The sequence below is a fragment of the Gadus morhua genome, chromosome 17 (assembly GCF_902167405.1).
Source record: "Gadus morhua chromosome 17, gadMor3.0, whole genome shotgun sequence".
In the NCBI taxonomy this organism is placed as follows: Eukaryota; Metazoa; Chordata; class Actinopteri; order Gadiformes; family Gadidae; genus Gadus; species Gadus morhua.
In genome coordinates, this window is record NC_044064.1 from 15,157,445 (window position 1) to 15,175,572 (window position 18,128).

Sequence of the window (18,128 nt, forward strand, 5' to 3'; positions counted from 1 at the left end):
TCTCCTGTTTTGAAACCTGATGACAAACCGCCCACGGCTGCGCGCTCTCTGCAGTAAAGCCTGCAGCCACGTGCACGCGCGTGCACCGAAGCTGTCTATCTGCCTGTCCGTGTGTCTGTCCGTGTGTCGGTCTGTCTTTGCAGAAATGTTCAGATGAAATGACCGTTTCTTTAATGTGCCTCGACGATTTGCACCGGTTGCACGCTGCACTGGAGCATTATACCGCGCGCGCCATAGTTGCGTAATAAGCGCTTCTTGAGCTCCGCGAGCCCCTGGTCTCGAGCCAGAGCGGCCTCGCTGTTGTCGCAGTGAACGTTCTTGGAGGAAACCCCGTCTCTACGTCGCTCTCCCGCCTGTCCTTATATGGTAGGGGGACACCGTCGTCACTTCCGGATGTGCCCATGTTTGGGCACCTACGAAGCTCGCAGCGGGGGGAATCCCTCGCACTGATATCCACCAATGACTGCAGCCAGGAGTTACCTAGGAGACGGAGAGTATAAAAAGGACTGAGTGGATGAACGGAGCATCAGACTCTCCCTGCGCCGAGTCCTCTCACGGAACAACGACTAACGGATCTATAACCAACGGTTCAGCGACTATTATTATTATTATTATCGTCATCATTAAAACTCCAACACTTCATTTGTTTATACCGGACTCGTGGATTAATATCTCACTGTATTTTCTGAGGACATTTGGGCTCTAATTAATCATTGGGTTCAACACGAGCATCTGCACCGTGATCATGCTTCTGGAGCGCGAGGACAGCTTCCTGTCGGAGTTGGAGGGCGCGTGCAGCGCCTGGGTGGACAGCGTGGGCTCCAGCCTCGGGGACCACAGTGAATGTGACACGAGCTCGCCCTTCTCCCAAGGTACGTGCGCCTCATAAAGTTTCAAAATGCACGTGGATATTTTATCACATGTTGCTCACATGTATACAGTGATGCAAGTGCCACGCATAATCGTTTATGAACGATTAATTCAAACATTGTTGCGCGTGTGTGTGCGTTTGCATCTGTGTTTGCGTATCTGTGTGTGTGCTTGCGTTTGTGTGCTTGCGTTTTGTGTGTTTGAGTGTGTGTGTGTTTGTGTGGGAAGACAGTGATTATTATTGTTATGCAACACCACTAACAGCCCCCTCCTCCTACAGCCTTCTCCCCGGGGACCGACGCCTCCGACTCGGACTTCTTCTCCGACCTCAGCGACTGCTCCTCGGACACCCTCTCCCCGTCACTCGCCTCCTCCGCGGCCTTCTTCGCCTCCTCCGAGCCGGCGGCGGAGCTGAGCAGCAGCGCGGACGCCATCCTCAACATGATCACCGAGATAGTGGGCGTCTGCAGCGAGCTCGAGCATCATCCCGCCTCCTCTCCGCCATCACTCCAACCGACATGCGTGCCCGCGGGCTACGGCAGCGTTGCCGACCCCGGCCCCTGCGCGTCCTCCCCCGGGTCCCCCCCGGCCCTGCTGGTGGTAAAGAGCGAGTTCCAGGCCTCCAGCTGCGGCGGCGGCAGTGGCTGCGTGCAGCTCCCGGGGACCGGCTATACCGGGCTGCCGTCCGCCACCGAGCCGCTGCTCCCGCTCTCGGCGCTCGAGCAACAGGTGGACGTGGCGGAGTTTCTGGAGTCGCTGGTCGGGAGCGAGGCGGCCGCGGGAGACGTTCCGTCCCTGGCTCAAGAGATCAAACAGGAGCCGCTGGCCCTGGAGGAGTGGCTGAAGAGTCTGATGTCAGTCCCCGGCGTGAACGGAGGAGACTCCGCTGACTACGTCATTAACCGACCCGTCATCAAGACGGAGCCCACGCCCTGCGGCCTCGCGCTGTCCCTCCCGCCCGCCGCCCTCCCCTTCACCCTTGACGCCTTCCTCCTTTCCTCCCTCCTGCCCGGCGCGTTCCCGATGCCGAACATCGTCAACGCGCAGACCGCGGGGGCCGCCAAGGTCTCGGGCAGAGCCAGGAAAGCCACGAGCGCCGTCAAGGTGAAGCCGTTCCCGTGCTGCGTGCAGGGCTGCGAGCGCCGCTTCTCCCGCTCGGACGAGCTCAACCGCCACGTGCGCATTCACACCGGACAGAAGCCGTTCCAGTGCACGATATGCGCGCGCAGCTTCAGCCGCAGCGACCACCTCACCACGCACACGCGCACGCACACGGGGGAGAAGCCATTCTCGTGCGACGTCTGCGGCAAGCGCTTCGCTCGCAGCGACGAGAAGAAAAGGCACGGGCGCGTGCACGTCAAGCAGCAACTGCGCGCACAGATGATGGCCGCGTACTCGATGGCGTTCAGCGCGCCCGGGGGCGTCTAAACGGACTAGGCTCGAGGAGTCGGTCGTTCAAAAGATTAAGACGTCAGCTGATTGGCTGTTTGAAAAAGAGGCGCGTCCGCGCGTTTTCACGCGGAGTTTGAAAGGCCCGCGGATGAAACTCTGGTCCACGAGCACGTCTCCGACGACCCGCACGGACACGGTTAAAGAGACGGGTTGGTTGGCGGGAGTTCTGGTGGGGGGGGGGTGGGGGTGACGTCATGGGTCCCCATCAGCACCAAGGACAGCGCAGTGGATTCTTGGGTCAGAGAGGCGGCGGGTGATTGTAGATAAACTAACTCACTGCTGTTGACTGTAATCGCTGTTTGACGTTAACGCATGATGACGTGTTCAAAGATGTTCCAACACGTGGATACTGACGTCAGAATGTTGTACAATTTCTGTGATTTTTGCTCGAGATCTCAAGTGAAGAATGTAGTTTTATGTCCTGTGTCAATTTATATTCCCACCGCTGCGATACACTTTGTAGGAATATTTTTATAGACCCTGGCTACCTCTTGAAGTATAAGATTGTTTAACACTCAGAATGTATATTTCTACAACTTGACTTATTTGTACAGAGATTTCATTTTTCTACAAACCCATTGTGGAAATTATGGAAATTATTCTAAAAATATTTTATTATAAATTATTTCAGCACGGCTGAAATCAAAGTGAAGACATGTATGTTATATTTGAAGAGTATAATAATGATTTATTTATTATAATTATCATTATTGTTATTATTATGATTCTAAAATGGCCGCCATGTCTGGACTGTTGGACTTAACACCTAAACTCAGCTCTGAGTTGAGCTGTGACGTAGCACACATTGCTGTGCATCTTAATGACAATCTTAGTAGCCATCATTCTGCATGGATATATTATTATATATTGGTCGATGTGGTTCTCTTCTCTTTTCATTTCTCAACTTCCTGTGGTCTTTATGTGAATAAAACCAGATGTTCAAAGTACCAAACACGAGTTGTCCTTCTATTCAGCCGTCTAGCATAAATTCACATCTGTACCAACGCATCTGCACACCTGCATCGGTACATCAGTACATCTGGATTGATTCAGAGATTTAAATAAGCGAAACTGCAGAATCAATGTCATAGGCTCTCTCGGATAATTCACAAATACTTCAGCCAATCATATCTCAAATTGGCGACTGGCTTGTTGCCGTAGAGACCCCCTCCTCTCTCTTCTCTCTTCTCCCCTCCCATCCTCTCCCCGCCCCTCCATTCCCCTCCTCTCATATCCTCTCCTCTCCTCCTAAGCGGAACTGACAGGTCACGTGCGCCACGTCATTAGCACGCTGCACGGCCACAGCGCGCGGAGAGTTTTACCGGAGGGAGGGATGATGTAGCACGCGGGCCAGTCGGTTGACAGTTCTCTGCTTGGCTCGGCTCTAAGAGACACGGCCGTACCGGAGTGGACCTGAATACCGTGCATCCAGGCCAGACAGGGTGCGGATATATGGGCGAATCATCTAATGTGAATCAAGCCAGCAGGCCAACGGTCTAAATTCTGGTCGGGTGGTGCTCGGCGGGTAAGGCAGAAGTTTTTACACCGGATAATATCGACTCCATTCCGCGGTGGAATCACAGGTGAGGGGGCTTTTATATCGGGTTTTAACCGTGCTCGGTAGATCCGTGATCCGTTCGATTTCTGTCTGAGTCACTGTGCTGGCAACGGTACTGGCTATGTTTACAGTGTGGTCAAGAGAGGAGAAAAAAAACGTGTAGATGGGGATAGAGATATCCAGACTTCTCTTTCTTCCTGCTCAGCCATCCATAGGCCGATCTGAATTCCAACACACACACACACACACACACACACACACACACACACACACACACACACACACACACACACACACACACACACACACACACACACACACACACACACACACACACACACGCGCGCGCACAAAGCTCATGTAGGCGCTGCAGAGGACGCTTCAATAGTCAATTGTGGGTGTGTGTGTGTGTGTGTGTGTGTGTGTGTGTGTGTGTGTGTGTGTGTGTGTGTGTGTGTGTGTGTGTGTGTGTGTGTGCGTGTGTGTGTCGGGTAGTGCCTGGGTGTGTTCTTGTATCTAGGTCAGTGCTGTTCTAACTCCCCACCTCTACCACCACCCCCCTACACACACCCATACACACTCACACAAACACCAATGCACATACTGTATATGAATTGAAGGCAAATTAATAATATATATCCTTCTCTAGAATATAGATGGAGACAGCGCAGCAACAATATGTGACGTCATATTGCTTTGAAGCTTCTACATTTTCTCAATATAGGATCACTTTTAGAAGAATCACGAGATGTAAGATCAGGTTCTATGATTATTTCTAGTCCCTAGATGATAACGATGTGTAGACTCTATGCTAACTCATAGGTTATAGACAATAACTTGCGGTCTAGATGATAACATGTTGTCCCTCTGTTAACATGTAGTCTCTCAATGTTTACTTGTAGTCCCTAGATAATTTGTAGTCTCTAGATGATAAATGAAGTCTAGATGATAACTTGAGTCAATAGATTTTATCATGTAGTCTCTACAACACGTAGTCTCTATGATAACTAACTTGTAGTCTCTAGATTCAAGATTCAAGATTCAAAAAAGATCTTTACTTGTAGTCTCTACATGAGTGTGTAACTCGAAATAGTTAGATGATAACTTGTAGTAGATGATAACTTGTAGTCTCTAGATCTTTACTTGTAGTCTCTAGATGATAACTTGTAGTCTCTAAATGATAACTCGAAATCGCTAGATGATAACTAGATCAGTTTGTAACTCGAAATAGATGATAACTTGTAGTCTCTAGATGATAACTTGTAGTCACTAGATGATCATTTGTAGTCTCTAGATGATAACTTGTAGTCTCTAGAATGATAACTTCTAGTCCCTAGAGCTTTACTTGTAGTCTCTAGATAATAACTTGTAGTCCCTAGACTATAACTTGTAGTCTAGATGATAACTTGTAGCAGGGTTGTCGTGAAGGTGCTGGTGCTGGAGCATGCTGGTAGCAGCAGCTGACCAGACCTTCTCATGTCCAGGCTGTGGATCAGAAGGGACCTTCAACTCCGTCCTGGACCTCCAAGACCACCTGGTCAACACACACACCTATCAGACCCTGCTCGGTCTATCCAAGGTAGACTCACTCACTCACAGACACACAGACACACAGACACACACACACACACACACACACACACACACACACACACACACACACACACACACACACACACACACACACACACAAACTTGTAAAAGTACTTTCATATCCTCTGAGGTGCGTGCCAGGAGCTCTACACCAGGGTTCCTCCTGCACCTCCCTGGTCCGACTGTCTCCCAGGGACAGAGCTCCTCCCTGGGCATGGAGTCCACCAGAGACCCCCTGCCTCTGGCCGGTCTGGACCTGGCCTCCTCCACCGCCTCCACCCAGCTTCTCAGGGTGATGTTAGGGGCCGCAGGAGGATCTTCTCTGGGAGTCCCCCAGGACCCCTCCAGGGCTCTGGCTCTGCCTAGCCCTACAGGCCTCACATCCACTGCCTTTTTAGCTCTGGAGGACCATATAGGCCTCAGGAGGAGCCTGGGGCTGGAGTTGGGGTATCCCCCAGTGGAGTGCTTCTCCGTGGGGCCAGGCCTGGAAGAGAGACTAGAGCTGAGGCTGGACATGCAGGTGGCCACCGCCGTAGCCGAGTTGGAGGAGAGGGTGAGGGGGCGTGTCCATCACCTGAAGGCGGAGCTACAGGAAAGAGAGGCGGAGCTAGAGCGAGAGAGGAGGAAGGGAGAACGTCTCGTGAGAGAGAAGGACGAAGTGGAGGAGAGAGCGGCGTACCTGTCCAGACAGGTGAGTGACATCACACAATGACTTCCAGTTGACCTATATTAGTTTAGATTATTTTGGATTACCTTAGATTGATATTAGTTTAGCTTAGTTTAGTTTAGTTCAATCTAACTTTGGTTTAGCTTCATTTTATAAGTTTAATTCAGCATAGTTAAGGTAAGTTTAATATTAGTTGAGTTGAGTTGAGCTTACACCCATAAGTAATGAGTTAGTGGTGATATTTAATGTTGAGAATATTATTTCACGATAGGCTTCCATCGCCATGGAGATGATGGAGGGAGTAAAGCGAGAACTGAAGGGAAAAGAGGACGAACTGGCCAAACGAAAACAGTTTGTCTCTCTCTTTAATACACACACACACTTCTCCTTTTTGCTTTCATTTATCATTATATTTAGTATTTGTGTGTGTGTGTGTGTGTGTGTGTGTGTGTGTTGCAGGGATATGCATCAGGTGCAGGTATTCCTGAGAGATACAGCAGAGAAGGAGGCAGAAGCTAAAATGAAACTACAGGTAACTCACCTGTCGTTAAGCGGGTAACTCACCTGTCGTTTGGTGTGCAACTCACCTGTCGTTTGGTGTGTAACTCACCTGTCGTTAAGCGGGTAACTCACCTGTCGTTAAGCGGGTAACTCACCTGTTTTTTGGTGTGTAACTCAGCTGTCGTTAAGCGGGTAACTCACCTGTCGTTTGTTGTGTAACTCACCTGTCGTTAAGCGGGTAACTCACCTGTCGTTTGGTGTGTAACTCACCTATCGTTTGGTGTGTAACTCACCTGTCGTTTGGTGTGTAACTCAACTGTCGTTAAGCGGGTAACTCACCTGTCGTTGGGAGGGTTACCCACCTGTCGTTCAGCTGCTAACTCACCTGTCGTTAAGCAGGTAACTCACCTGTCGTTTGGTGTGTAACTCACCTGTCGTTAAGCGGGTAACTCACCTGTCGTTGGGAGGGTTACTCACCTGTCATTCAGCTGGTAACTCACTTGTCGTTCAGTAGGTAACTCACCTCTCGTAACTGATGATTTATTATTTATGCTATCATCCTCCAGATGTTTATGGAGTCGTTACTCGATCGAGCCGACCATGCAGAGAGACAGCTGCTGCAGATCGCACCCGGTCACACGCACCCGCAACGACACGTACACACACCGATATACACACACACTCCAGGACACACACACAGAGGTGTCTCCTCACCTGTGTGGGGTCGCGCAGGGCGGAGCTTGGATGGCAGTGTGGAGGACATGCTTGGAGCCAGGTCGCCGGTAACCATGGCAACTCAGGTGAATCCAGAAAAGCTTTTTGACTCTAAAAGTTAAAAGTACTGTGTCACCGTTTACAAATTAAAACATGACAACTCCAAAAAACGATCAAAATGAAATAGAAAAATATGTTTTGTCTCAATAGCTGAATGTGTTTTTCCGTCTCCCTCCTCTCTCCTCTCTGTAGAGGAGTTACAGTGTTTCTGGATCTTATAGACTTGGAGACCAACTCTACAACCACCATCCATACAACGACTGGTACTCTCTCCTCTCCTCCCTCCTCTCTCCCCTTCCCCTCCCCTCCTCCTTCCTCTCCTCTCCTCTCCTCTCCCTCCTCTCTCCTCTCCTCTCCTCTCCTCTCCTCTCCTCTCCTCTCCTCTCCTCTCCTCTCCTCTCCTCTCCTCTCCTCTCTTCTTCCCTCCCCTCTCCTCTCCTCTCCTCTCCTCTCCTCTCCTCTCCTCTCCTCTCCTCTCCTCTCCCCTCTCCTCTCTCCTCTCCTCTCCTCTCCTCTCCCCTCTTCTCCTCTCTTCTCCTCTCCCCTCCTCTCCCCTCCTCTCCCCTCCTCTCCTCTCCTCTCCCCTCCTCTCCCCTCCTCTCCCCTCCTCTCCTCTCCCCTCCTCTCCCCTCCTCTCCTCTTCTCTCCTCTCTCCTCTCTCCTCTAGTATTCTCCAGTCCTGAACTGTAGTATTCTATTTCTGTCTTCAGGGCTGGAGGGAACCGCTGGGTGAACAGCTACCCTCGTTACCACAGTACCGAGGAGGAGAAGGAGGAGGAAGAGGATGACGAAGACGAGGAGGAGCAGATATGGAACACACCTGAGATGATAAGACGGACTGCTGCACCAGGTAAGATGTTTGGACGTATGTATTTATAGAATTATTTGTTAATAAAAGTGGCGCTTCCATCACATTCTTTTTTTATTTTTAATTTCTGGTCCACAGATTTGTCTCCCTCCTCTAATGGTTGCCATAGCACCCATTGCCTGGGGGTGGAGACTCTACGGTTGAGGGCGGGGCTTTTTTGTGTCTTCCCATATTTGGACGTTGCTTCCCTGCTGCATGCGGCTGAGGTGTGCACTGATTGGAGGTGCGTTGCTAGGCACCCGGCTGTATGGACACGCCTACTTCTGGAGAACGTCACGGTGTCCACCAAGGTAGGGCAGCCTTCCTCGTGGTCATCTTCATCATTTCCATATTCTTTTTCATCATCACCTCTGGCACCCTTTCATCTTCATCAACCTCCTCATCGTCGCCCCCACCATGATCAGCTTTATGTGTGTGTGTGTGTGTGTGTGTGTGTGTGTGTGTGTGTGTGTGTGTGTGTGTGTGTGTGTGTGTGTGTGTGTGTGTGTGTGTGTGTGTGTGTGTGTGTGTGTGTAGTTCCTGGTCACCCTGTCTCAGTGGTGTACACAGACCCGGTCCCTGGTTCTGAAGAACCTGAGAAGCAGAACCAGACGACCTGGAGAGAGCAGAGAGGACTACCAGACCCTCAAACGGTAACACACACATGCGCACACACCACGCACATGCATGAAACAAAATCTAAGGTGGCCGTGTTGTGTAAATCTAAATAAACTAAACTAAAATGTCCAGTCTCCCCTTGACTGTTGAACCGGGTCAAACTCACGGCGTTCCACAGCAGCTCCACAGACTGTGACTGCCCCCTTCTACCCGTCTGTCTCTCAGGGGCTGCCTGGAGGAAGGGGTGGAGGCTGTCTTACGCTCAGCGGGGGGCAGTCTGCTCTACCTGTCTGTCTGTCAGTGTTCCAATGTGCTGACAGACAGGTCCCTGTGGCTGGCCAGCTGCTACTCCCCCAACCTACACACCATCACGTACAGGTATCTGTCTGTTTCTTCATCTAAGTGTCTGCCTGTCTGTCTTTCTCTTCATCTAACTGTTTGTCTGTCAGCCTATTGGTCTGTCTCTTCATCTATCTATCTGTCTGTCTGTCTCTTCATCTAACTGTCTGTCTGTCCATCTGTTTCTTAATCTAAATGTCTGTCTGTCTGTCTGCCTGTCTGTCTGAACAGGAGTCCCGGTGAGGGGGTGGGTCAGGAGGTCTTGTGGGCGCTGGGAGCCGGCTGCAGAACCATAGCTCACCTGAAGTTCGCCCCCCTAAACCCCAGGTAGGTTCACTAATCACTAAACCCCAGGTAGGTTCACTAATCACTAAACCCCAGGTAGGTTTACTAACCACTAAACCCAAGGTAGGTTCACTAACCACTAAACCCAAGGTAGGTTCACTAACCACTAAACCCCAGGTAGGTAAACACTAAGCCCGGGGTAGGTTCACTAACACTAAACCCCAGGTACATCACTAAACACTAAACCCCAGGTCCATCACTAAACACTAAACCCCAGGTACATCAGTAAACACTAAACCCCAGGTACATCACTAAACACTAAACCTCAGGTAGATCACTAAACCCAAGGTACATCACTAAACACTAAACCCCAGGTACATCACTAAACACTAAACCCCAGGTAGATCACTAAACACTAAACCCCAGGTACATCACTAAACACTAAACCCCAGGTAGATCACCAAACACTAAACTCCAGGTATATCACTAAACACTAAACTCCAGGTAGGTTCACTAACACTAAATACCAGGTAGGTTCATTAAACCTCAGATAGATCCCTAAAAACTAAACCCCAGTGCCCTATACCACGAAGCTCGCTGAACATACCCAGGCTTTCTTGGGAAAACCTGGCTCGACAGAGCCGCAACTCGCAATCAGAGTTAAATGGTACCACGAAGCTCACTTTAGATTCAATTAGTTGAACCAGGTTTTCCGCTTTAGGTTCAGTGCGCGTTCACGTGAAAGGGGCGTTTTTTGCGTCATTTTTCTCACCTTTACGATAGATCAAGCAGTCTATATGCGTAGAAGTGAAAATATTCTGCATATTGTCTGTAAAATAACTATGCCAAATAGGGCTGCTCGATTATGGGAAAAATCATAATCACGATTATTTTGGTCAATATTGTAATCACGATTATTCAAACGATTATCTTTGAGTCTGAAAACGTGTTGCATTTATTCACCATGTCTCTCCCAAAAAAAAAGTTGTAACTGAGAACTTTGAAATTACGCCTTAAAAAAATACACAAAATGGTCAAAAAGAAAATGTTCCAATCTAAAATGATATACAGATCTGTGTCCAGCTGTTCTGACCTTTCTATAAATCATTAAAAAAATAAATAAAATAATAATAATAATTAACAAAAAATCGGATAACTCGATTATGTTAATTTTCTGATCGTTTGACGCTAAAATCGTAATCGCGATCAAAATTCGATTAATCGCCCAGCCCTAATGCCAAATGCAGAATTGTTCGCCATTAATCCAAATAGAATGATGATGATTTAAAAATGCATAAGCAACGTCCATCCTGCCTTATTCTATCATTTAGGGAATTCACTTTAAATACACCCAATTTAAGAAATGTATGGCATGTTTTCGACTGCCGAGAGGTATGGCGGCTCTAGCGTAATGGATTGGTATAAGACCCGAACGCCAGCGACCGGGGTTCAATTTCGCCGGTCTATCATCATGCATTTTACCCCCATAGATGTGGTGCCAGCACGGCCTTGAAAATATGGGTTCAAGTTCGAAATAAGCACAAAAATATAATTCCATAAGCTTTAGTGAATAAGTATTCCATATGCATGAGAATTAGGACTTTTTAAGCTTCACATAAATTTGCATCACTTGGGAGTCGACCCCCCCCACGCAGAAATTCAAGACTGACGCGCTACCTCCACTCTAGCACACTGTCACGGAGACACAATGCGCAACAGTAATCATTGTCTACATAAGGTCCAAAAGGACGATCAAATAACGAACACCCTCTGATGAGAATCTGTATCTCTCATGAAGAACCCCAATTTCGTTGTTTGCACAATGACAATAAAGTCTGAAATCTGAATATCGTCAGACAATGCCAAGGGATCGGTTCTGTCCCGTAAAACCCTCTGTCTCCGGAGAGACGCCTGTACGACGCCATTGTCAGAGGAGGGGCTAGGAAGCTGCGCACGCCGATTTAAGTAGCCGATCTCCGGCTAGACTAAGCCGAAAAACTGCTCCCGACCAGGTTTGGTTGCGAGCATAAGTCACCATGGTGATACAACGACGCTAAAAGAGATCGACTTTCGTGGTACAACTAACCCAGACTTGGAGCTCAACATACCTCGCTAACCCTCTAAGCGAGCTTCGTGGTACAGGGCTCGGGTGGGTCGACTAAACACTAAACCTCAGATAGATCCCCAAACACTAAACCCCAGGTGGGTCCACTAAACACTAAACCTCAGATAGATCCCTAAACACTTAACCCCAGGTGGGTCCACTAAACACTGCTCATTACCACGCACTGTCCTTGGCCTCACACCATGTACCACTGAAGAGCTCTCGGTGGAAGGGCACCATATTTCTGACCTCCTGTCCTGGGTGGACCGGTCGAGGATGCCGTGCTCTGGATCGCAATGTCCTGTGGTCGCCCCGCGGGCCAGTGGCTTACAGACAGTCAGACAGACACTGTGTGTGACCTGTTTGAATCTTGTGCTCCAGCCAGCAGCCTCATCGCCTTGGCAACCGTAGCCTGCAGACCATCGGTCGGTGTTGGCCGGACCTGCGTTCCCTCAGCGTGGGCGGGGCCGGGTGTGGCACTCAGGGATTGGCTGCTGTGGGTGAGTAGGAGGAGCCGCCACGACAGAATGGACCGAAAACATTAGCACGTTGAAGGGAACTGAACTGTGTGTGTGTGTGTGTGTGTGTGTGTGTGTGTGTGTGTGTGTGTGTGTGTGTGTGTGTGTGTGTGTGTGTGTGTGTGTGTGTGTCTGTGTGTGTGTGTGTGTGTGTGTGTGTGTGTGTGTGTGTGTGTGTGTGTGTGTGTGTGTGTGTCCAGTGCGCAGCTGTGTGTGTCTACTAGAGCTGGAGTTGGAGTGCGTTTCAAAGGTCGACCTGAAGGTGGCGACAGAGCTCTGTAATAACGGACTCACCAACTTGGAGACTTTGACGTTGACGCACACTGCCATCACTGAGGAAGCTATACTGCACTTTCAAAGTAAGAGCCCCCCTCTACATTGTAGCTATATTGCTGCTCATTGTCCAAAAAAAAAATAGAGGTACATTTCAAACTACAATCCCGACTGTGTGTGTGTGTGTGTGTGTGTGTGTGTGTGTGTGTGTGTGTGTGTGTGTGTGTGTGCGCACGCGCGTGCGTGTGTGTAGGTAAATGTGTTAATCTCAGGTCCATGGTGGTGCTGATGAGGAAGAGTCATGCTAACGAAGGTTCGCTTGAGGAGGACAGCGTGTTCAGAGATAACCTGGAGGCTCTTAAGGTAGACCCAAACCACCAATTAACCCTTAACCCCTCACCCTTTAAACCTTTACCCCCAATCTCTGAACCCCTAACCCTTGAACCGTAATACCTTACCTCTAACCCTTAACCCCTACGTCTTAAAGGAATACTGCTCCGCTATTTTTAAGCATACTGCTTCATGTGCATGCATGCAACATCCACTCTGTCTGTCTCAACAGACATTTCGCCGCCCTTTCTTTGAAACTGACCAATGGAGTTGGCAAATCTGGGAGCAATAATTGTATTGGTCCAACTTTTGTGTGTCAATTATATTGACACACAACACACGCGTGAATCAGTGCTTTACATAATACTACTAATGAATGGACCCAGCTACTAAATTATGATCAATGATGTGTGTGTGTGTGTGTGTGTGTGTGTGTGTGTGTTTGTGTTTGTGTTTGTGTGTGTGTCTCAGGTTCTAACCCGGTCTCCAGGTCTTTGTGGCATCCTGCAGGTCAAAGAAGAATACTGAACTCTTCAAAACAAACACACGCACACACACACACACACACACACACACACACACACACACACACACACACACACACACACACACACACACACACACACACACACACGACAATCGGTTATCAATGATAAGTGTAATAAATGTCTTGTTTCTATTCGATGTTTCACATCATTTCTCCTCATTCTTCTGACAATCGTTTATTGAATTAATGTATTCGGTGAATACAACTGATGATTTTAGTTGATCTGATACCTTTAACATTTCAGGGGAAAGGGGAGAAACCAAGGAATGAAACCAAGGAATTTAAAAACCAATACAACCGATTTAATCGGATGAATCCCATGAGTTTAACACAAAATAACAATGATGAATACACTCCAGAAATTCATGGAACAGTTGAAATGGCATGGATAGGTTTATATTAACTAATAATTCATTGCTTACAATTTCATTAGTAATTATTGACACCAAAATAATATATTTATATTAACATAATCCATTGTTTACAATGCATACATTTTAAGTTATATTAACTTTATAAACACTCATAGTTGCTGTTTGATAACAGCAATTATGTATTAATGAATATTTTTTGGTATTGTCCACCTATTGAGTGTAAATAATATGATTGTTAAGGGCTCCCCTGAAAAACAGACTTGGTCCCAGCAAGACTTCCTGATTTTAATATTAAACAAAAAATAATATATCTTTATACTGAAGTTCCCGTGGAAAAAGCGAAGTGATATTTTCTTTTCTTTTTCTTTAACCTTTATTTGATCAGGAATAATCCCATTTGAGATTCAGTATCTCTTTTACAAGGGAGTCCTGGCCAAGACAGCAGCATATAGTTCCGCATAAAACATACCTACATTAAAAAACAGACAACATAAAACAGAAAAAGACAATTGGCATTAGTCACCAGTAGAGGGCCCCACCCCAGAGGCTATGACCTCGGACCACATCATTTATGATGGACTGCTGCTATGGTGGGGAAAGTGATTGGTTATCAGCCGTATAGATGCAGGTTCAAGTCACTCTAATGTCGGTCGTTTTGTTAACGTGAATTTATTTCCGCACTCCCGAAGATTTCCACGTTAGTTATTGCCAATGAGGAAACACGATGGTGATTGAGCAAATGGTCCACTGATTAAAGCCCGTTGCACTATTATGAATGTTACGGACTGGGTGTTGGTGGCACCACCGTTGGTATCAATGGGAAAAAGTACCACTTAGAGTGAATAAAACGAAGGTGGAAGTCGTCGTGTGAATTGAATGTCAAATATAAAATCTGACCATTCTGTCCAAGTGTCTGTTCACACATTGTCATTGTGTGATCATAATGTCAAATATAAAATCCCAATCATTTATATTAATTGTCTTGGTGGTGCAGCATTGGTAAGGCATGCTGATGATGAGATGATGATGGAGACCAGGGCTCAAGTCCTGCTTATGTAGGTTGCTTTTCAGTCATTGTGTGAATATAATATCAAATATAAAATCCAACCTTTTATTTCAAGTGTCCTGGTGCTTCAGTGGTTAGCCATGCTTATTAATATGTTGGGGGACCAGGGTTCAAGTCCTGCTTATGTAGGTTGATTTTCAGTCAATGTGTGAATATAATGTCAAATACAAAATCTAATCCTCTTGCTAAAGTGTCTTGGTGGTGCGGTGGTAAGCTCTGCTGAGTGCAGCACAGGGGACAAGGGTTCCAGTAACACTTGTGTCGGTGGTTTTTAAACATAGTCCTTGTGTGTATATAAGGTCAAATATTACTTCAGAACTTGGTTTCACCTCCGGCTCTGTGGCGCAGTGGATAACGGTTTTGAGGTTCTGTGTTCAAGGACCACCCAGGTTGCTCACCGTGGAGAAACATTACCAAAGCGGTGAACAGCACTGTGGGACATTGTTTCTGGAGTACCTGTTATAAGTCCTACCATCAAAATCAAACGATATATTTATTTTAAAGGGAGGGGGAGACTACTACCTCACAAGTCGCATAGCGTACAAAAAAGTTTCAAGACCCTTTTAGTTCTGCAGACACGTTGGGGGCCCTATTGGGGGTATCCCCTTCTTGGTGGCCGTGTGAGCGGGAACTCGAACCTGAGTCTACAGAGTGATAGCCAACACTCTTACCGCTGCACCACCAAGACGCCGAATAGAAACTATACAGACCTCATACTTGGCTTTACAAATTCACATGTAGAAATTACACTAAACTTAGAAAGTTTATCAGCTGGACTCGAACCCATGGCTTCGGAGCTTTAGCAAACAGCTCTATCCACTCCACTTCTTAACATCTTACAGGGTGTCTGACTGGGCTGGGTCCATCGATTGATTGAGCCTGGAAACACCCTGGTATTAATAATTCATCTATCGGGATGATTGTCATAAACCTGTTAAATAACCCTTTAGAAAATATACATTCCATATATTATGCCAACATTTGTGGTTTCATTATTATTCAATTCAATTTTATTTGTATAGCCCTTAATCAGCATTACAGTCTCAAAGGGCTTAACAAGCCAAATATTTATGGCACCCCCCTCCTTTACCCAGGCCCCCACAAGGGCGAGAAAAAATGCAAGGCAAGCTTATTTCTCCATTTCATCTTGTTGTTATAGAAGGGAGGGGTGGGATCTTTTCAGTTGGATACTTTTCAAGTCTAGTTCACTATGGCTGGATTCTCCAAGTTGCCAACCATAGCATTAAAGAAAAGCATTTGCTAATCAGAGAGTTTATTGATGGGTATATTTGCAGAGAAGGTGCCATTGGATAAAAAAAGAACGCATCAACATTCGACGCATGGATTCACTTATAAATGTCTGAGTTCCAAGGTAGAGAATCAGCCCGTCTCCAGGATAGCCACGAGTGTCTGGTCATAACCTGGCGAGAAGGGGACAGAATCAGAGCCTTGCAACATGGCTGACGTCCGCAGTGCATTCTCCATAGCAACCCATGTAGTAATGTGCAGATGGAGGGATATCAGGGTGATCAGTCCCATTGTATGCAGCGGGCATGCACAACAGTAAGCCGAAGGTCCGTTAAGTCGCTAAAGTCTATAATAGAGCAAAGTCTCTGGAAGTCTACTTACTCTCCAAGTCATCTAGTCGGTCATTGCTACACATGAGGCCATTACATCTATTATAGAGAGTGTGCAACGGGAAGAATGAACGTTGAAACCCTCTCAACCCTCTTAACCATCAGTTCGACTGGCCCCTTCCCTCTTAGCTCTCGCGCTCGTCTTACCTCAAAGTGCGCCCCGTTCCTTCTACTACCCGAGTTACAAATCCTATTTTCATCGAATTGATTTGCTACATACTTGGCCGTAGCTGGAGGCCGTCCCTGCTGTGAAGTGAGGAGCTCAGGCCCAGAGTTGGGCTACACGTGCGGGGACGAAAAGAGGTTCCTGGAGTCGCTGGCCGGGTAGCGACACTGGAGGGTCAGCCTGGCACCGTCAGAGAGGAGGAGGAGGAGGAGGAGGAGGAGGAGGAGATAGATAGTACTTTATTGTCATTGCACATGTTACAGAGCAATGAAAAGAGGAGGAGGAGGAGGAGGAGGAGGAGGAGGAGGATCAGAACCGTTGATCTGTTGCTTGGAGGAATATTCTGAAGGTTTTCAACAATGATAATGCAATGATGTTCTGATTTAAAAATTGTATTTTTGATTTAAAACTTTGTCTTATTCTTACGTAGGATTTTTTTCTTGAGTAGGATTTTTTTATTATTTCTTTATACAGAGTATGCATATATGTATGCATGTGTTTTAGTTGGTGGAGGGAAGGGATATACAGACATTATGTTCACAGTTTGTTGAATACCCATCCCAAATAAAAAGAAGAAGAAGAGGAGGAGGAGGAGGAGGAGGAGGAGGAGGAGGAGGAGGAGGAGGAGGAGGAGGAGGAGGAGGAGGAGGAGATAAAGGGCTACATGTGTGCTCCATGGTGGGTGTACCCACCTGTACGGAGTATCTCTCTGTATCACAGGGTCTCCAACCAGAGGAAGAAACTCCTGATGATTTCTAACCTGGTTCTCATAAATGAGCAGATCACCTTCAGTCTGGGAGTAAACAAAACAATATAAAGGCATAATCAATCAATAAGTCAATAAATCATAGATGATATCTCTATCTCCATCTCAATCTCTCTCACACACACACACACACACACACACACACACACACACACCGTCAGCGTCGTGCCACAGGCCCCCACGTCAAAGACGAACAGTGCCCGCGCGCTGTCCGTTTCCATGGGGACGCAGCTTGGATCCAACAGGGTGGTGCGGTTGGGCTGCACGGGGGGGGCGCTGTGGGTGCTGTCCACCACCGCCACCACCCGTCCCTCCGGCAGGCACGCTGTCAAAGCCCCGCCCACAAACAATCAGCAGTGGTCGTGAATGGGCGGTCACATGCATAGTTTTGCACTGACACCACTAAAACATGATAGCTCCTCCCTGTAGTCGCTGACGTACAGAGAGGGACCGGAGAGGGAGAGACCACCTGACGTGTGCGTGCGCGTGTTTTAGGCAAGATGACCTAGCCGGGACCAGCTCCTTAGCGACATGTTTCCCAACTCCCTGGACGTTGCTTTGGATGAACGCTTAAAAAGGAGCCGAGAGCTGTACCATTATGGGATGTAAAAGAGTGCCGCCGCGTTGAACCGTGTGTGGGGAAACAAACGCGGCCTGTCGCGTCCACTCAGGTTCCGCGAGGAGATTCATGGGTAATGGCGGGTAGCTGCTCCACAACGACATGCAGCAGTCTGAGGGAACACACCGAGCAGCTCGCCGGGAGTGAAGGTGCACCTCTGGACGATCCGGTCCTCCTCCTCCCGGGACCCCAGGCCCACCACGGACAGCTGGGCCCGGACCCCC

The 18,128-nt window shown here is 47.9% G+C and overlaps 2 protein-coding genes and 1 long non-coding RNA gene across 4 annotated transcripts; 2 read left to right on the forward strand and 1 right to left on the reverse strand.

The window, feature by feature from the left end:
• Nucleotides 1-540: 540 nt before the first annotated feature.
• LOC115529078 (early growth response protein 4-like) lies at nt 541-3,227 on the forward strand. The gene is made up of 2 exons (XM_030337545.1): nt 541-872; nt 1,151-3,227. The coding sequence occupies exons 1-2, from the start codon at nt 746-748 to the stop codon at nt 2,296-2,298; spliced, it is 1,275 nt and encodes a 424-aa protein (XP_030193405.1). The 5' UTR covers nt 541-745; the 3' UTR covers nt 2,299-3,227.
• A 392-nt stretch (nt 3,228-3,619) lies between these two features.
• On the forward strand, nt 3,620-13,268 carry LOC115529978 (F-box only protein 41). 2 transcript variants are annotated; one of them, XM_030339133.1, is made up of 16 exons: nt 3,620-3,905; nt 5,296-5,459; nt 5,604-6,164; nt 6,412-6,491; nt 6,600-6,672; nt 7,208-7,441; nt 7,608-7,678; nt 8,126-8,265; nt 8,362-8,573; nt 8,800-8,915; nt 9,106-9,258; nt 9,451-9,546; nt 11,990-12,108; nt 12,327-12,485; nt 12,653-12,762; nt 13,201-13,268. In XM_030339133.1, the coding sequence occupies exons 2-16, from the start codon at nt 5,325-5,327 to the stop codon at nt 13,255-13,257; spliced, it is 2,316 nt and encodes a 771-aa protein (XP_030194993.1). In that variant the 5' UTR covers nt 3,620-3,905; nt 5,296-5,324; the 3' UTR covers nt 13,258-13,268. The 2 variants fall into 2 exon arrangements, with proteins under 2 accessions (XP_030194993.1, XP_030194994.1); XM_030339134.1 differs by having other exon boundaries at nt 5,365-5,459.
• A 2,385-nt stretch (nt 13,269-15,653) lies between these two features.
• LOC115529706 (uncharacterized) lies at nt 15,654-17,608 on the reverse strand. The gene is made up of 4 exons (XR_003973629.1): nt 17,441-17,608; nt 17,212-17,312; nt 16,574-16,699; nt 15,654-16,137 (listed from the first exon to the last, which is right to left on the reverse strand). It is a non-coding gene; the product is annotated as an uncharacterized LOC115529706 (long non-coding RNA).
• Between the last annotated feature and the right edge of the window lie 520 nt (nt 17,609-18,128).